Below are 19,474 nucleotides of genomic sequence, written 5' to 3'. Positions count from 1 at the left end.
AGCCATTCTTATTTGTTTAATGAATTAAGATTTAACAAATGTAGCATGTTAAAAAAATATACCACCTGACTTACAGTCCCTGCTTGCCTATCCAAATTTATTGCGTTGTTTGAATAACAAAAGATGCACTGAGTGACAGGTAGTGCAATAGAGGATGGGCTTCGGTTTTCACTGTCAAAAAAGGGTGTGGATCAGTGACGATACAAAAATAGGAGCGTTGTAATTACGTTTCATGAGTTTAAATCTTCTTTGATAGACAGCCTTCACAACCAATTAGCAGGGTTTAAATGCTCGCCCATTGATTTATTAGCCAATAGTAATGCATGGAATTCCGAGGTGGGCGGGCTTACCACGTTCAGTGCCAAGGCTTGTCCGTTTGGGAGCTCCGGCAACAGATGGTGGCAGTGGCGTCTACCTACGGCACAAATCTGACAGGGAGGAGACTCAAATGGGGGTGTCCGGAATTGTGAATAGAGTTGATTGTCTAACGATGGACCGGAAGAAGACTTTGTCAGTGCAGCTCCATTGATAATTTCTTGGCTAGTCTTTTAGAATTTTATCTTTTTTTTCTTTGTTTTCCAAAGAAGGCCGCAAAAGCCTCGAACTGGATTTGTCGACACACTGGGCTCAGTTGCAAGAGGGCATCTCTGGGATTGCTCGGAAAGTCTCGTAAAATATGTCTGCTGGAATGTGACATTTTGAAGACGTAACACGGCCATTTTGAAGAGACTGTTTTATTTACTTGGTACCACAAAGTTGAATTGATGAGGAGCAGAGAAAAGTTAACGAACCGAGCTAACTAGTTAGCTAACATGCTATAATGCTAGTTGGCTACTTAGCACCGAAACTCTGGCATGTTGAATGAATGAATGGACCAGCTGCTTTAAACTAAGAGCGGCTTTTGTTAGGACGAGAATATATCGACTGTTACATACGCCCAGTCTGACTTTCCACTAAAAGGCAAAGCTTTTGGCTGTTTGGTCTCCAGCTGCTGCTCTACTTAGCCACAAATGGACAGGAATGCAGTTCCTGGGAATTGGTGGAGAGCGGCGTTTTAGGACGCAAAGATAATGTGCTTGTACTGAGTGCAGCCTGGTAATGTTTATGAGGCCGAGGGAGGCTAACCTCAGCTAGCTATATATATTTGCACTACTTGGATTTGGCTGCTATCGTGTGAAGCTTCCGCTCAGTTTGGAATGGGGAATACGGCGTCATGCTGCGTGTCTCCGGAGTCGAGCCCCAAACTGCCATCGAGACTGCCGGCAGAGCGGCTGGAGGAGTTCCAGACCAGCACCGAAGTGAGCGACGACACTGTGCCCTACCTGCAGCACATAAGCGACAGAGAGGTCCCTGATGGTAAGAGCCTGCCAGACATCCAGCACTTAACGATTCCTTTATAGCTTTAACTCCCGTTTCACTTTTCAGTATCTGGGCCTGTGAAACACTACACCCATATGTGTTTGTTTACAGGGAGGCTCATCCTAATCCACCCACTGGCACAGAGCAGAATGATCTTTGTGTGACTCCCAAGCACACACGCAAACTTTGATGACTGTATACAGGCTACATCATGTATGCACACACTTCTGTTAATATTGACCCACGGGATGAATCGAAAGCGAAAGATCATCCAAGAACTAAGTAATAATAGTGTTTCACAACATGCACACACCACACCCACTTTGGTTATTGCCTAGTTACACCTTCTTTGTATTTATTACCATGCCAGTGGTAAAACTGGCCTTTTTAATTAGGACATTCTTGGCACCATTTATCCACTGCATTATATTGATCAAATTGGCATTACATACAAAAGTTAGACATCAAATGTGAAAACAAGCTTTTTGATATCTTGGTTACTTAGAATCAATTTCTGCAATCTACTGTGTGGGGAAACTTGAAAAGGTAAAAATAAAGAAACTGAGACACACACACACACAAAAACAAACCCAAATGGCAACTGTGTTTAGTATTTTCTTTTTTTGCATGACATTTTTATGTTCACGCATGAAATTTACATATTCCTTAGGAAATAACTTCATCTTAATGTGTCTTTAAGCAGGTAGTGGTTGAACACAATAAAAAGTACATATTAAGTGTTGTACCCCTCTTAGTTTTGATGCCCACACTGTAATTTCATGCTGTGGTACAGACCCCGATCAGGAAAGTATCTCAGATATTTCTGTGTGATGTAGAGCCAAGCTCAGTCCTTATGTCGCCACTCTTTATTGATTCCCCAGCTTGCACAGTTTATTCCATTTATGAGGTTATGGACAGTTGTGAGTGCAGTTTGTGAAACCAGCTGTTGGCAGGGTGAAAGTGGGAGGGGGGAAACAGGCCAGCAATCTGCCGTGCATTCCTTATGGTACTCCCTTAACAAATGCTTCTATCACCTAATCCCTTGTATTTTATGTAATGTGCCGTCTGCATGAATTTGGAGAAAATGGATTTCTAAGTTGTGGACGTCTATGAACCAGTGCCAGCAAATCAAACTAATGACACTTGTGCTCTGTTTAATGTCTAAGTTGTTTTGAAAACCAGAGGTTTTGTTTTAAATGTAGTGAAAAGTTTTAACATAGTGCTTGTGTCCTTGATAGTCTCTGTATTTACACAGTAAATTGAAAAAGTAATTGGACAGTAATGCCGTTGCATTTGCTAATAGTACTCGGGCAAATTGGATTTAAGGAGTAAAGGTCATTGTAATTGTAATGCTTTAATTGAAATTTTGCACACAATCCACCTGTCAGGCAACACGATTACATTTAGTTCTTCTAAGTCAGATGTGTTGGAGGCTTTAAACCTCCAACACATAAGCACAAACAGGTTCCCAGTCTCTCTAATCTGTTCTGAGCTTCATGTCTTGTTTGTCTTTAAACAATTAAAAGACTGTCTTTATTACATTATTCTCCACTATTTATGATGATGATTTACATAAATACACTGTGTGATCTTATAAGTGTTTGATGGTTTTGTTAGCTCACAACTTTATGGTTTTTCTTTTCTTTCTTTATTAATGCAGAAACAGGAGCTAAATGCTTCACACCAGCCACTAATAATGAACATTTAAATGCTTTTCTTCCTTTTGTTGTATCAGAGCTGGCCTTGGAGTCTAATCCATCGGACCACGCCCGAGCAAGCACCATCTTCCTTAGCAAGTCCCAGACAGACGGTGAGCAATCATAACATGACACTCACACAGCAGTGATTCACACAAACTGTCTTCATCTAAATCCCAGTTAACAGAAAACATGCACACATCTTTTCACTTGAGCAAATGTTTGAAATTCAGTGGTCTTTAACCTGCCAGCTCCCCTAGTTGTGAGATGATCGGCTACACCCTCAGAGAACAGCACCGGTAACTGTTGGGTGAAATTACAACACTCTATCCTGGCTGAGACCTTAGTTATAGATCCTATTGTTATAGCTGCTGCTCTGCAGATACATAAGTGTCTTTTAAAAATTCATCACTTTCTTACTGTAGAGTTTAAGACTAAGATGTATCATTTAAAAAACCAAGTTGGCGATTACTTGAAAGGGTCTCAGAAGATTTTTAGAATTTTATAAGGAAAATACAAAATAAATCACTTTTAATGGTTTGCTAACCTATGCATTATGAGTTATGTGTCCAAGACATAGTTGAATAAGTATATATGGTATTATATTTACAGAAAAATATCTAAACAAATGTAAATAAACTCTTCTAACTATAATTTATTTTACATGATTCTTGAGTGTGAAAAGGCTGTTAAGTGCTGTGGTATTACAATTAGTCTTCTGTGATTGATGCTGCTTTTAGTCTTTGTTGAACATTTTAATTCTTTTGCAGTACGAGACAAGAGGAAAAGCAACCACATAAACCATGTCAGTCATGTAAGTGTTTTGAAAATTTACATTAAATTTTTGCTTTTAATATTTAAAAAAAAAATCAATCACACTAAGCTTGGTTTTTAATATCCTAATGGTGACTTTAATATAACTAATTAAATGGAACTTATGAACTTAATTTATGGGCTATTAGCTTGTACATTTCATATTGTAGAGGGCTTCATTTGCGTTTATTGCCAGTGAATGAATCACTTTCAGCGAGGAAAACATTTAAACAAAGATGATCCACAAATATTGTTAAAACAAAACAATTATAACACAGAACTTTCAAAAAATTGGAAATGTAGGAAGCATGCGTGACCGTCTGTCCCCTGAACACCAGTTAATTGTGTGTTGTATTTTTTTGTTTTTTTAAATGTGTGAAGGTGTCCCCTGGTCCACTCTCAAAGAAATACAGCTCCTGTTCAACCATCTTCATAGACGACAGCACCGTCAGCCAGCCAAACCTCAAAAGCACAATCAAATGGTGAGAATGTCTCTCAGAAACACAAACACACAGGGCTGTGTTGTCCAAAGGTCCCTCCCTCAAAACAAAGTCCTGTTACATCAGAGCATAGTAATCCTGGAGTGTTAGAAAACAGATGCGTGACTAAAGCTCATGTTGTTTCCCCTCGTTTAGGACAATAATCTGTAGTGACATTAGTCCAGTGAATGTGGATCATTATATCAGGATTATCTGAGTGTGATTAAATGAAGCCTTCTCGCTGAATGTGTCAGATATTTTGTCACACTATAAGCTCTAATACACATGCACACACGATGCTAGTGTCACACTGAGGTTGTAGCTATTAAACTAATCGGGGGGTTTTCTTTCTCTTTCAGTGTCACTTTAGCAATATACTACCACATCAAAAACAGGTATGTGTAAATGTTGGATTTGATTACTATCGTGTAACTTTTGGCAGATTATTTTATTAAAACTAGTGTGCCTGTGAAGTATATTGACTGATGTATTGCTTGTGCTGTAGGGACTCGGACAGGTCACTGGACATCTTTGATGAGAAGTTGCACCCCTTGTCGGTGAGCATGTTAATGAAATTAACCAGCTCTCCAGCTCAATAATGGTGGTAGACTCACATCGTTCATGTTGATGTGAGTCAGTATGAAGACCCATCACATTTACATGTGTAGGCACTCTGCCCACCGGTCTTCTTTGGGCCACGTTTTTCTAGAAACTTCACAAGTTATTAAGAGTTGTGATGCATCACAAAAGGGATGTGAATCACTGTTTTAAAAAGAACCCATAATGAGGAAGAAAAACATCCTCTCTTGCGGTCTGCATTAATGACTTCCATTCAGTTGTAGATTTGCGATAAAGATGCAGAAGTGGTTTCTTTTCACTGCCTTACAGCGTGCTTTTGGCAGAGCTGAAGTTATCGTAGTGGAAAATAAAGAAATTTCACTGTTAAACTTATTCTACAGTTTCCATTAATAATGGATTTCAGCAGCTAAATGGTACAGCTTCTTTTTCACCAATCAATTTTCTATACTTAAGAATGTAATCATTGCATCATGCCTGACACATCCAGCTTTTTGTGGTGCGTTTCCACACAGCTTTTGGCTCCAGACTTTCAGATGAATTACTGAGCTACAAAAAAATAACCCCAAACAAACAAATGTGACCTGATTGTTGTTAGACCTTTGTTGCTTCTGTCAGACAAGTGTGTAATTTTTCACCTCATGCAGAGAGAGCCGGTGCCTGATGACTACGCATATGTAGACCCAGAACACAAACTGATCTACCGCTTCGTCAGGACACTGTTCAGTGCTGCACAGCTGACTGCAGAATGTGCCATTGTCACTCTTGTAAGTGGTGTCTTGATTTATTTATCACATTTACAACAGTAATTGCATTGCACACTGCATATTTGATTTCACCCAGTGTGTTTATAATGTTTTAATTCTTTTTCCTTTTTTTATATTGTTTTTGATTTCTGTCTGGGTTTGTTTTTTGTTTTGTTTTGTTTTTTTGGATGGAGCTCATGCCATGGTGTACTTCTACAGTATCAGAATTTAATCAAACACACAAAGATCACCAAGTGGATATTAATTCAAGTTGTGCTCAGCATCGTGTTTGTCTGTACTGAAGATAACCTGAGTGACATGAACACAGCTGTGGAGGTTTTTGTTGTTGAGTACTTTGATGTTGTATTAAATGGCCACCAGATGGCAGTGAACGCCTGCATTTATGCTGTTTTCCCAAATAGCAGAAATGACAGTTGATCGTCAGTATGAAGACAAAAGACACTCTTAAGTCAGAGCTGTCAGAGTAGGATTCTCGAATTTTTCTAGCTCAATCCCTATATTTACTTTCAGTTTATATCATCCTACAGGCTGGGTATTTTGGAAAGTAGTGTTTTGCTTATTTATTATTTTCAGCTGTTGCAAAAATGAAAACTCAGTATTCTGTTTTCAAAATGGCAAAAAAACAACAACACATCTTTGTAGTTTTGCAGTGGTGCTGTTGTGGCTGTTGGCTTGTCTCATAATCATTGTTATTAGAACAGAAATACAGTGTGGTTACATACTGTAAAAGTAGTCTGGAAGGTGCATATAGGGATTTTGCTCAGTACAGATACACACACAACCAGACTATTGTTCCTGACTAATTGTAGTGAACTAGCAAAGGAATTATTAAAACCTCTGAAGCTTTTAACATTCTTCGTCCTCAAGGTGTACCTGGAGCGCCTGCTGACCTACGCTGAGCTTGATATCTGCCCCGCCAACTGGAAGCGTATTGTCCTGGGAGCCATCTTACTGGCTTCTAAAGTCTGGGATGACCAAGCTGTGTGGAATGTCGACTACTGCCAGATCCTAAAAGACATCACTGTGGAGGACATGTAAGTTGTACAAGTGATCTGAAAAATGAGAACATGGTGACTGTAAAAGAACCACTGGATTTAGTAACCTGTTTCCTGTTAATATAGTCACATCCTTGGTGAAGTCTAATTTCTGTAGAGAAGATCAATCAACTTGTTCAGAAAATACATGTTAAAATAGTAATGTCAAATATTACCAAGAATGTAAAGCAGATTTAGTGCTTTAAGTACACATATCAAGGCAAATCTTACTCAAGGGTTTAGAATAACAACAATTCAAATGAAGGAGTGAATTTATCAAGGAAATCCTTGTTTTGCTGGTGCTGACTGATCAAACAGCATACCGACTGTGGAACCAAACAGTCTTTTCATTCTGCTGTACTGGTATCTTGCAGGCCCATGTGAAGCACCACGATCAGAGTGCATTCAGTCAAAACTAGTTTGCTAGCAGACATGCTAGAAATGAAATGTGGTAATAGCTGTTTCAAGCACTTGTAAGTGGAATGAAAAGCCAGAGAAGATGTGGGTAGAAGCTTGAATATGATGCACAATTTCAGAACATCGCTTCTGAAACATAATTGTGACATTTCACTTAAATTTGAAAGAAAGTGTTTGATAAATTCAGCTAGGAAGAAGAGCACCGTCCCCATTTAGCACCTCCTAAGGCCGTGGCACTCAGCCTGTGTACAAAGCTGATTTCCCCCTTTGGGTTTGGAAAGAGATGCCGCTGTCACTGAATCAACATTGTTCCAGATATCCTCAGGTCTGTTTGAGAGGTTGAGAGAACATACAAGTACCCAAAATCTTTATTGGGTACTTGTTTGGGTTTGTTCTTGGTGAACTCTGGGGTGCCAAAATGTGGGTTGTTGGCATGTTCAGGTGGGGAAAGCTCCAGGAAACGCACATGCAATGAGAAAATGAAGAAATGTGTTGATTTAATAATTTATTTATTTGTTTTTTGCTGTCCAGCTAGGAAAATTGTTTGTTAATAATGCTCAATCCGCCCCACTACCATCATCACCAATAAATAAATAAATAAATAAAAGGAATACATCAACAAGGATGCACTTAAAGCAGACAGATGAAATACGGGGATGGAGAGAAGCCACAGCAATCTGTGCTGTCTGTCAGGCTATAAGAGTCGAGAGGCTGCACTTGGAAGACCCAGGCTTTATTTCCTACAATTGCTTTTCGTGTGTGTGCGCGCTCATATGCGTGTGTTTGTGAAAGAGGTCGAAAGTGCCTCCTTGTTTTTTTGTGATTTGGAAAGATGCGTGTGCGCTCTCTCTGCGAGCCCCCATCCCTCTCATACGTCTGACCTACCCTGTCTGTGCCCTGTTTTCATTGCTTCCTCTGAAGTGTCTTTGTGATCCCGGCCCGGTCTGGATGGAGGGATGGGAAGAGGAGTAGAGGGAGAGAGAGAAACAGAGACGGAGAGAAGTGGAGAGGAGGGTCTCAAGTGCTCTCACTGCTTCTACATAATGGTCCTGGCTCTCGCCCGCTCCATTAGTTGCCCCGGGAGACCAGACATCACACACACACTCACACACTCGCTCTCACCACCTTTGCTGACCAACAAAGCATCCTGGATGCTGTCTCCTTGGCGACCACCTCCCTTAGATTTTACTCGTGACTGTGATGATGAGGAAGGATGATGGAGGTTGTAGTCTTGAAAAGGATGAGCTGCGATACTCCAGCTAAGTGCCTGGATGTCTGATTACCCACGTGTGAGTGTGAGCCCTTTATAAAGATATATCAGATTCCATCTTCTGAGAGATGAGTTTTAAAGCTGAAAGCGACTGAATATAAAAGTTTGTGTAGAGAGAGGTTTGTCCTGTCTGCTTTTGTTTCTTCAAATCGTGTCGTCTTCACTGCTGCTTGCTAAACGAGCAGAACTCATCAAAATGTCTTGTTGAGAAGTTGTTTCTTACCTGTCAGTTGGACCCTGGTCCCCTTTTCTGTGAACAAGTACAAAAAGGAACTTTTGCAGTGGTTGTTTTGGGGGATTAGTTTACAGTGGCTTTTCACTAAAAAGATATTGTATACTAGGAACTTTCATATGTTGTGCTTGCAGGAGAAATTGTCTAAGCTAAATATTCCCTTAATGCACAACTGTAGTTGACTATTTACTTCAAAATATTACTCATCCACCTGCTACTAATCAAGGCTGTCGCAACAACTAGTGCTGTGTGATACTGCAAATTTTAATATTGATCCGATACCATCTAAATACAGGGCCAGTACCATCCATCCATCCGCTTCCACTTATCCTTTTCAGGGTCGCGGGGGGCGCTGGAGCCTATCCCAGCTGTCATAGGGCGAGAGGCAGGGTACACCCTGGACAGGCTGCCAGTCTGCCGCAGGGCTAACACATATAGACACAGACAACCATTCGCACTCACATTCACACCTATGGGCAATGTGGATTAATCAATTAACCCATCCCCATAAGCTGCATGTCTTTGGATGGTGGGAGGAAGCCGGAGTACCCGGGGAGAACATGCAAACTCCACACAGAAAGACCCCGGCATGATGGTGGAATTGAACTCACTTCATGCTGTGCGGCAACAGTGCTAACCACCGTGCTACCATGCTGCAATAATACAATAAAGGCAGCTTATGTAATGAAGAGACCGTGTCATGAGTTCTGGGATGAATCATCATCATTTTTGTGAATTCTCAACATAATTGTAATGATCACTAAATAACAGATTTTCAGTTTTCACAATAATTAAAAAAATCAAAACAACAACACACTGAAGTTTTTCATGAATTTTAAATGTGTCTGTCTTTAAAGCACCTCTGTCAGCTTCTGCTGTTTAGATGTGCTATAGTCTACAAATAACATAAACATGATAGTCCACACAAAAAATAGACATTTGTCATGGTTAATAAGTTGTGATTTTGTTTTTCTTTATTATATTACAATAAAAAAAAAAAATTAAAAAAAACTCAATTCAGTTGATACATACTGAACTTAAGCGACACAAAGTATCTATTCAATACCAAAACCACCAGCAATAGCAACAGTACTATTAATATTTGAATCGGTACGCCCACCTCTATCCATAACCAGCCGCTTGAAGTTTCAAAAAGCAGGTTGCAAAAACAAGTGTGATTCTGATAAATCTTTTCAAATGTCTCCTACTGTGTCACAAATTATGTAAAATGCAATTATTTTTTTTAACTTTGAGACTGGGTGACTAGGCTGTTCTTTCCTAGGGAAAAAATGGGCTCTATTTTTTTACACACACTCATACCTTACAGTCCAAATTACGTCCCAGGTTTTGACTGTTGGGAATAACCCTAAGGTGTCTTCCTGATCTCTAGGAATGAGATGGAGCGCCACTTCCTGGAACTTCTGCAATTTAACATCAATGTGCCGGCCAGCGTCTACGCCAAGTACTACTTTGACCTGCGACAGCTGGCCGATGACAACAACCTCAGTTTCCCTCTGGAACCCCTCAACAACCAGCGTGCCCAGAAACTAGAGGTAAGCTTCCTTCCAGAGACTACAGAACATCCGTCTGTAATACTCATCTAACGTTGCCTCGGATTAGGAGTTGCTGGTAGATACTCTGTATTCTCAAGTTAAAGGCTGTTTATTTTGGCAACTGTTTCTATGGCATTTACAAGCAGGATTTAATTGAACTAATAAAAGTGTTAGTGATTAGTACAGTAGGAAGAACCACCCTCTGAAAACAGTCTGAGAAATTTCTTATGTAGCTTTTTTGCTCATGACCTGGATTTTTAAAGTGCAACAAAGGCTGTTTTATCATTTACTAATCATTAGATACCTTTAATTCAAACCACCTGGTTAAATCAAAATGATCTAGTCCATCTGTGTGTGACTTTTGAGTAATTGTGCTTTGATAATGCTCCTCCAGGCCATTTCAAGACTATGTGAAGACAAGTACAAGGACCTCAGTCGAGCCACAATGAGGCGATCTCTCAGCGCAGACAACCTGATAGGTATACGACGCTCCAATGCTGTGCTCTCATAGACTGCTGCCCTCTGACCTCCAAAGTTCAGCTAACCCACAGCCAGCCCCAGAAAGCATTACCCACAGAGTTATCAGGCAAGGACAAAATGCCACTGTATGACCTGTCCACACGGTAATTTACATTACAGCTGTAGACGTGCGTGATCGTTAAATTAAAGGTGTTTACCTTATCTGAAGCATTATCATTTGACTGTTGTTTTTACAAGTCCTTTATTTATTTGTTATGTCTATCACTTCTGAGAGAACACATTGAACATGAATGATTGAGTTCATCATCTGTCTGAAATACACTTTAGTTTCTATTTTTTTCTTTTCTACAAAAGTGTTTGAATTACTTCATGCAGCCTTAAAGGATGAAGAGAGTGGTGAGTTATATTTGTTGTTACTGTCACCGTATTCCACGAAAGACCAAAACCAGCAAATGTTAATTGTTCAGATGTGGCGAATTGTTTTTTTTGGTTTTTTTTGTTGTTGTTAATGAAGATTGAAATCATGCTTGAGTGCTATAGCAAGTTAATGTTGGTTGGTCATTTCCTGGGATTCCTTAACAGTATATAAATATAAACTTTCACCAAATGTATCTTTTTTTTCCTTTAGCCACAAAAAAAATGCAAAATGATCTTTGTTGTAAATTAGATTTAATACCAGAAGTTACTGTGGCGACTGTAACTCAGACATGTTTACTGTCGATATGTTTCGAGTACATTTCTCTGTCCATCAGGATTGAACATCCACCATGTCTCATATTACAAGACACTGAGCTGTTATCACTGTGTGGGAGCTGGCTGACGTCTTCTCAGTCAGCTGTTTTGTGACAGGAAAATCAGGAGTGCCATTTGCAATTTGGTGTTAAGTTGTGTATACCACGGGTGATCAAACAAGGCTGTTTACTGACTCTGGATCAGTATTTGAAAATTAATGGCTCCATATGGAAGTTGGGTATATGCAGGTCAGCCTCAGTATTAAGTTCCTTAGATCCTCATTCCCACCGCCCCACCCCCCGCCCCCCATCAGATCACCAGTGTTGTTCTTGTCCAAGCACCCATCCAGCCTAAGGTTTGGAACACACTACACAGATACTGAGGGGGAAAACAAACTGATGGATGCTCCCCTTCTCTTTTGCTTACTATGTAGGCTTCTAGCTGTGAAGTTTGTCTTGTTTTTAATTGAAAAAAAAAAACATTTGCAGATGGAGTATTTTAAATAAACACTAATCATGTAACAAATGTGGTTTATTGTCTTTTATATTGTGTCTTTATGATCAGCTAAGTTCTAAACATTGTTGAGAATATTGAGCCTGACTTCCCAGAGTTCAGTTTAAACACTGTGTTATAGCCGAATATTAGAAAAACACAACATGCGCCATTCATTAACCTTAGCTGGCATTATGATATCTAAATCAAAAACAGCCCACAGTTGTGAGGGAATCAGAGAATCGCTCCTATTGTAATTCCTTGGTTTTTACAGACATGCAGCTGCACGTCTCTTAACAGGTACTAGAAGCTATGAACACATCACTCCAATTTTAGCCAACTTACATTGGCTCCCTGTTAAATATGTAGATTTTAAAATTCTTTTGTTCACTTTTAAAATTATAAATAATTTGGCGCCCAGCTATCTTTCCGAACTCCTCCATTTGTACAATCCCAATAGAGCACTTAAGATCATCCAATCAGATGCTCCTAGCACAACCTAGGTGTGACCGAGCCTTTGCAACGGTAGCACCCAGACTCTGGAATAACCTCCCTGTTCATATTCGTACTGCTGAGTCTATCCAGTCTTTTAAATCATGTCTTAAAACATATCTTTGTACTTTGGTTTTTGATTCTAACTAGTTGGCTGTTATCTGGCTTGTTCTGCTGTCACCTATGGTTTCCTGCCCTGTTTTCTTATTGTTTTGTTTTAATTGTCTCATGCTTTCACTGACTGTGAAGCACTATGGTCAACTTTGTTGTTTTTAATATGTGCTATATAAATACATTTTGATTTGATTCTAACCGTTACACAGAACGCAAGCAGTCCAAAGTAGAGCTGATACTTCGCACTAGGAGTACACTGAGAAACAGGTGTGGCTACATGGTTGAATTGTAAACCAGTTTAAGCAGTTTATCTACTTTTTTTTTTTAAGGAAGCAGTTCAAATTGTAAACATATATATGAGGCTCTTTTTGTCAGTGGTGAAATTGAAACAAGTTTTTCTTAGTTGAGTTAGATAAATCATTCTGATTGCATAAATATCTAAAGATCATATGAAAGCACTTGTTTTCTGCAAATTTCTGTTAACTGTACTGCAAGTATAGGCAAAAGTTTGTTAAATGCATCTTTTGAATCTATCCTTTGTTGCTTTCAGTGGCATAACAATATACACTCACTTGACACTAAAGAGTACTTTAGTGTCAAGTGTTGGACCCTTTTGTCTTTAGAACTGTCTGAATTCCACATAGCAAAGATTCAACAAGGTGCTGGAAACATTCTTCAGAAATTTTGGTCCATGTTGACATGACAGCATCACAGGGTTGCTGTAGATGTCAGCTGAACATCCATGATGTGAATCTCCTGTACCACCGCATCCCAAAGGTGCTCTGTTGGACTGACATCCAGTGACTGTGGAGGCCATTTGATTACCGTGATGTGATGTTCAACAAACCAGTTCTGAGATTTGATTTTTGTGATGTGGTGTGGGATAAGATGGATTTGCTCATCAGCAATACTCAGATAGGCTGCAGCATTTAAACAATGCTCAGTTGACAGTAAAGGACCCAAAGTGTGCCAAGAAAATACATTTCTCACACTATTACACCACCAGCAGCCTGAACCTCTTATACAAGGCAGGACTGATCCATGCTTTCATGTTTATGTTCTGACCCTACTATCCTAATTTTGCAATTGTCCAATTTTGGTAATCCATATAAATCATAACCTCAGTTTCCTGTTCTTAGCTGACAGCAGTGATACCTGGTGTGGTCTTCTGCCAGTGTAGCCCATCTCCTACAAGGTTGAAAGCTGCTCTTCTGCACACCTTGGCTGTAATGAGCAGTTATGGAAGTTACTGTTGCTTTAAACTGTAGGTGGTCTTGACCATGTCTACATGCCTAAATGCTTTCAGTGTGTGTAACAGGACTGTGTGCATATTGAAAGTGAACAGATAGAATTCATACAATAGTAGATTTATTTATACAATAGCAAGTATCTTGCTTTTAGTCAGCTGATAGCTTCCTGGATTATTTAAAGACAGACATTCCCGTCAACTGTATTGTCTCTAAAGTTATTTTCACCCCCCAAAAAGTACCTGATTATACGTTGAATACTGTTGTAACACTGTATCTAAGCCACATCAAACCACACATGGTTTACTTCCAACACATTGGACTTCATTATTTTTCTGTTAAATTCTAATGTCCCTCAGGTCAAGTGCTGCATTTTCAGCTTGCTATCAGTAACAATTACTCACATACATCTGATATTTACATATGTCTGGCTGAAGGAATGAATGAAGAATGAATAGGTGTCTTGTTGTGACGTTTAACGATGTAGGGTGGTGCTACAATGTGACAACACATTCCAAGAGATCAGCAATCTATTCAAGGAAACCCTCTTGCAAGAAGTAGGTGAGACTTCGTAGAATAGTTGTGTATTTCCACAAATTTGTCATAAACAGGGCAGCAAATGGTTACACATCCACTATACTGCCATTATTAGTGAATGCAAGAACTTCCAAATCAGGTTACTGAACAACTAATTTCTTCCTAGTTGAACTTTGCGCTCTCGTGCGCACTCTTCAGCAGTCAGTTAATGTTTTAGGGCTTCATACACAGTCAAAAAGCAGTGCACAACGTTCAAGATCCAACACTTTTAATTCCACAACATGAATCAAAATCTACAGTATTTTATCAACGTCCTTTGAGGAGGTCTGTCAATGTAAAAACTGAAAAAACCCCAACATGTACTCTTTAATCTACACATCAGTTTTAGGAGCATTTCTTTTTTTTGGCATTCATCATCACTCATACAATCATTTCCTTCACACACATCAGACTAATAAATTAGAGCTATCTAGCATGTGGGACACACGGTAATCTAAACAACACAAATGACCATCAACAATGAATGGAAATATTACAGAACGTCACAGGTCCAGTCAGTTCTGCATTAGCGCTGCAGCACTGCACTGAGACGGATTTCATGTTGTACTCGTCCACCGTCATTCATTTTGTTGTCTTTAGCACTCTCTGTCTCTCTTTCCCATCCCCACCCTCCACACACGCACACTTTTCTGGGTAAACTGTACACCGTGCAGTGAGTGTGACTTCTGAAAGTCAGTTTTTATCAAGTTGTCAAACAGATAACTTACATTAGACCACAGATCCATTCAACATAGGAGGGTTTGGTTCTTACTTACATGAGAAAAACTCAAAATACAGGTACATTCTAAGTTCCTCAGTTAATTAACTATTAAGCAAAAGAGCTTTTAAATTGTGACATTGTTCAAAAAGAAGATTTTTCAAAGTGCTTGTTTTCTTCATCCAGCAGTCCAAATCCCAAACAGAACAAGATAAATAACAACCTGGGAAAATTTAAATTGTTACTTTTTACTTCTATAGATTTAAACTATGGATTAAACTATGTCTTGGTTATTTGTTAAACGTGGCTAGTTCAGTTTTCCAGAGTCTAAGGTGACCTTTACTGTACAGAGTCTAACCCTAACATCTGTTTGTTCTGGCAAAATACTGCTATAAAAATCACTTTGTGGTTCTCAAAGTGAGGTCCAAGGACCTCTAGAGGTCACTGAGCTGAGGTCAGGGCACCACAGAATAATCATTAATTGGTCATTTATGCTATTAATGTTTTTCAACAGCTACGAACAAAATTCAGATGGGTCTGTGGTCTAATGTTCATCTGTTGGGGGTGATGTGGGGGGTGAGCAGGTCCCCTTTGAACCAGCAGATGGGGCTGAAGTTTCATCCTGTATCTTTAACATAAACATTGTGCATTGGTTCACAATACATGAACAAAACTAGATTCCCCCCCACAGAAACTTTAGTGATTTAACGAGACAGTTAAAATGAGAAAAAGACTTTCAAAGAATTTCATCTCTGGTTTTGGGAAAAAGCAACATAATAAGGACCTTTTCCCACCTTCAGTTTGTAACCATACAAAACAATTCACTCAGACACTGACATACTACAGCACATTTATACACGAGTGTATACAGCTCAAATCTGATTTGTTTTTCTGGCGTCTTACACTTACGATTGTGGCAGTGGCATCAGCTGGTTAGAAACTAAATATATGGCATGTTATCTTTTTTTTTTTAAACACCAAATATTTGTACAATATATACATAAATAAATATGTGTTTTTTTCTCTCTCTCTGTCAGTGCTCAGGATGAGGAGAAGCATGTGGGACTCCATTATGGATCCATTTAACTCAAAGGTTAGTTCCCCAGTGACAGTCAAGTTCAGTCAAAGGTTTGAGCTCTACGTCCAAGGAAAGCAGTTCTAGCTCACAGTTCTGATATATGTCCACAATCCCAGTCTGTGTTTGGATACTGGGAGATGTGGCTGTACACGAGTCCTCTTAAAAGCTCATATATGAGGCGGAACAGCTTTATGGTAGATCCCTGATGTCAGCCCAGTTCCAGTATGTCCAGTTAAAGCAGTACTGGCCTCACTGTACATGGAGGGTGGAGCGGTGGCTTTCTGTGGCCAACAGGGACAGCATCGAGCCACAAACCTCCTCCAGGACTCTAAAGTTTTTCCCGACCAAATCCAGACTCCTGAGGTGATGCCCACCACTAAGCACATGAAATATTTGAGCATGAAGACGGCGTAGTCCGGGCCTAGTCCCAAGCGCTGGCGTTCGGACGGGCAGAGGCAGGCCAAAGCTCGCTCCCAGCCAGGCCGGTAGTGCTGCTCATACACCAGGCAGGCCACCACAATAGTGGCGGGGACAGTGTACAGCACCGTAAAGAGCCCGATGCGAATCATCAGCCGCTCCAGTTTGTCCGTCTTGGTGCCACCTTGCTTGATGATGCTCCTGATGCGGAACAGAGAAACAAAGCCGGCGAGTAAGAAAAGCGATCCGGTGAAGAGGTAAACCACAAGAGGTGCGAGCACAAATCCCCTCAGATTCTCCAGACTCTGGTTCCCCACATAGCAGATTCCAGCCACAGGGTCCCCGTCCACAGAGCTGAGAGCCAGCACCACGATGGTCTTGACGCTGGGGATGAGCCAAGCGGCGAGGTGGAAATACTGTGAGTATCCCGCGATGGCCTCGCTGCCCCACTTCATCCCTGCGGCCAGAAACCAGGTGAAGGACAGCACCACCCACCAGATGGAGCTGGCCATGCCGAAGAAGTACACCAGCAAGAAGACGAGGGTGCAGAGAGCGGGGCCGTTGGTGTCATAGAGGATGTGCAGGTGGTCGCCGCTGGCGCCACACGCTACTCGCTCGTGACCTGCCACCAGCCGGATGATGTAACCCAAGGAGACAAAGAGGTAGCAGGCAGCCAGGAAGATGATGGGCCTCTCTGGGTACTTGAAGCGTTCCATGTCAATGAGAAAGGTGGCAACGGTTGTCAAGGTGGAGATGAAGCACAGCACCGACCACAGTCCCACCCAGAAGCTAGTAAAGGCGTGCTCATCTGGCGAGAAGAAAGGCAGGTGGCAGGGCTGGGCGCAGTTGAGCTGTGGGCCAGTCTGGACCCGGCCATACAGGCTGTGAGACTCCCTCATGATGGGGATCAGCGGCTCTCTGCAGCGGCACTCCCTGTCGCACTGCGGGGGGCTCGGCGGTCTAGTCCTGCCCTTAGGGGTGGGCTTGGGGAACGGGGGAGCCAGGGTGGTGGTCTCGCTGCTGTTCTGGTCCATGCACAGGGTCTCGTCCCCTAGCTGTGGCAGCTGCTCACAGCTCATCCTCTCGGGCCACTCAAAGCCATACTGACTCATGAGAGGCGAGCAGCCCCGTTTGGCTCGTTCACACACCGAGCGGCAGGGTGGGAGCGGCTTGCGGTAGTCTGGCAGGCAGATTGGTGTGTACATGCTGCACAGGAAGAAGAGTAAGTCCGGGGAGCAGCGGATCCGGACCAGGGGCCAGAACTGGTGGACCTCCAGGCCCACCTCTTCCTGGGTGTCGTGGTTAAACTGATTGGGCATGTGGGTCAGGTTGTAACCAATGCCCCGACACATGGGCACAGTTATGGGCTCACACACCAGATCCTTAGAAGCACCTAATGTGAAGCCAGGGGAGTGGAGGAGCAGCAGCAGCAGCATTATGAGGGGCCACGGCATGTGTCTCACTGTAGATGCCATAAATAAATATTAAAATTCACAACGATTCATTTGGAGTCATTTAACGAAGAAATCTAATACAAGAGTCCTTTTACTGCATGGTCATCTCAGAAACCTGACTGAGAACTTTCTTCTTCTGGTGAATAAATCTGGACATAAACAGCCTCTTAATGGTTAAAGCATAAGCTGAAGTCTGACGGTAAATCCAGTTGATCCTGCGAGCAGCTGTCAATCATTCACCAGAGCTCCTGCAATCATTACGGAGAAAGTTCATCTCCGGCTGTCACGTTCCACTAAATTTAACATTTTGTTGTTGTTGTCGTTGTTGTTTTTTTGTTTTTGTTTTTACACCGTTTCCTTCCGATAATTCACAGACGCCAGAAAAAGTGGCATCATGAAGTAGAAAATGTCCGTGACAACGTGAACAAACACAGAGCAAAGAGCGGTTCTCCGGTGTACGACAAACGTGTGGCTGTCTCCAGCGCACGAAGCTCGGTGCGTAAAATCCACTTGTCGTGTCCTCTCGGGCTGGTTTATTCCGTCAGCAGCATTATTTTCAAACTTTTAAAAGTGTCCCCTCTGCCGCACCTGTTGCACTTCTCTAGGAGGGAAAACGAAATAAAACACGAGAATAATCCGCAAATGTTCTTCAGGGTAAAAACTTATTAGTGCAGCAGCGCGTGTCAGCCTCGCGCACTGAGCCCGAGGACGGAATAAAGTCCGTTTGAAACTGCTGCACCTCCTCACCGCGCCGAGGGTCTGCTGCATTCAAGGCTGTCGGAAATGTCACAATTTCTCTTTGAACACACCTTTCGAGTTTCTTCTTACTTGAAATGAAACAAAATCGGGTATTTCTGCCAAGCAAAGTCAGTACGGTGTCCGATTTTTATTACAGAAATGTGTTTTCAATTTTTAGACATTTTTATGTGTATAAAGTACTCCATTTAATAAAAACAAATACAAAATGAAAGAAGAAAAATAAAATTAGGTTACAAGGTTACAATTTTTGTGAAGTAGCTGCTACACACTGATTCTCGATATTGAATGGACTATTTTTAAGGGTATTTTTGTCGCCTGTCTATTATTATGCAGTTAAAAAACGTTCTTCTTGGCCAGGTTTTTATAATGAGGCAAAAACCTGTATTTCAGTGCTTTGTTTGGTCTCTAGTAAAACCCTAAAAGCACTCAGTTTTTCTTTTACAAATGAAAACGTTCTTTATATAAAGAAAACGCACACGTTGGCTTTATTTACGTATTTATTTATTAGTAAAATGTGAACTCCTTTATTTGTGTTTCCTTTTGTAGCGCAGCTCAACAAAGCGCCTGTGCGGTTAGAGCGCATGTTTGGGATTGTCCCCAGTATCGAGCAGCACATGAACGCATCAGTGAGTCATATTTATGACTTCCTGCATTAGGGGCTGGAGTTTACCGGGAGAGCTTGAAGGTATCAGATGATGGATAAGGTCTCTCCACCCAC

The 19,474-nt window shown here is 41.2% G+C and overlaps 2 protein-coding genes across 2 annotated transcripts; one reads left to right on the top strand and one right to left on the bottom strand.

Moving 5' to 3' along the window:
* The first annotated feature begins 414 nt into the window (after positions 1-414).
* Positions 415-10,879, top strand: ccnyl1 (cyclin Y-like 1). The gene is made up of 10 exons (XM_085374012.1): positions 415-1,356; positions 3,095-3,169; positions 3,827-3,870; positions 4,251-4,351; positions 4,708-4,743; positions 4,854-4,905; positions 5,572-5,691; positions 6,559-6,725; positions 10,035-10,197; positions 10,592-10,879. The coding sequence occupies exons 1-10, from the start codon at positions 1,197-1,199 to the stop codon at positions 10,706-10,708; spliced, it is 1,035 nt and encodes a 344-aa protein (XP_085230138.1). The 5' UTR covers positions 415-1,196; the 3' UTR covers positions 10,709-10,879.
* A 4,342-nt stretch (positions 10,880-15,221) lies between these two features.
* fzd5 (frizzled class receptor 5) lies at positions 15,222-18,696 on the bottom strand. Its single transcript, XM_085375095.1, has one exon. It carries the CDS (start codon positions 18,016-18,018, stop codon positions 16,294-16,296), a length of 1,725 nt encoding a protein of 574 aa, XP_085231221.1. The 5' UTR covers positions 18,019-18,696; the 3' UTR covers positions 15,222-16,293.
* Between the last annotated feature and the right edge of the window lie 778 nt (positions 18,697-19,474).

The sequence above is a fragment of the Diplotaxodon limnothrissa genome, linkage group LG16 (assembly GCF_057381915.1).
Source record: "Diplotaxodon limnothrissa isolate DT_005_m linkage group LG16, D_limnothrissa_male_GT1.1, whole genome shotgun sequence".
Classification (NCBI taxonomy): domain Eukaryota; kingdom Metazoa; phylum Chordata; class Actinopteri; order Cichliformes; family Cichlidae; genus Diplotaxodon; species Diplotaxodon limnothrissa.
Note: the sequence above shows the minus strand (reverse complement) of the source record. Positions and strands in the feature narration are given on the sequence as shown.

Bases quoted from the DNA above. Each gene is read 5' to 3' on its own strand.
- ccnyl1 (XM_085374012.1), top strand. From the start codon at position 1,197: ATGGGGAATACGGCGTCATGCTGCGTGTCTCCGGAGTCGAGCCCCAAA. The intron at 5,692-6,558 runs GTAAGTGGTGTC...TTCGTCCTCAAG, and splicing joins AATGTGCCATTGTCACTCTT to GTGTACCTGGAGCGCCTGCT. The intron at 10,198-10,591 runs GTAAGCTTCCTT...ATGCTCCTCCAG, and splicing joins AGCGTGCCCAGAAACTAGAG to GCCATTTCAAGACTATGTGA.
- fzd5 (XM_085375095.1), bottom strand. From the start codon at position 18,018: ATGGCATCTACAGTGAGACACATGCCGTGGCCCCTCATAATGCTGCTG.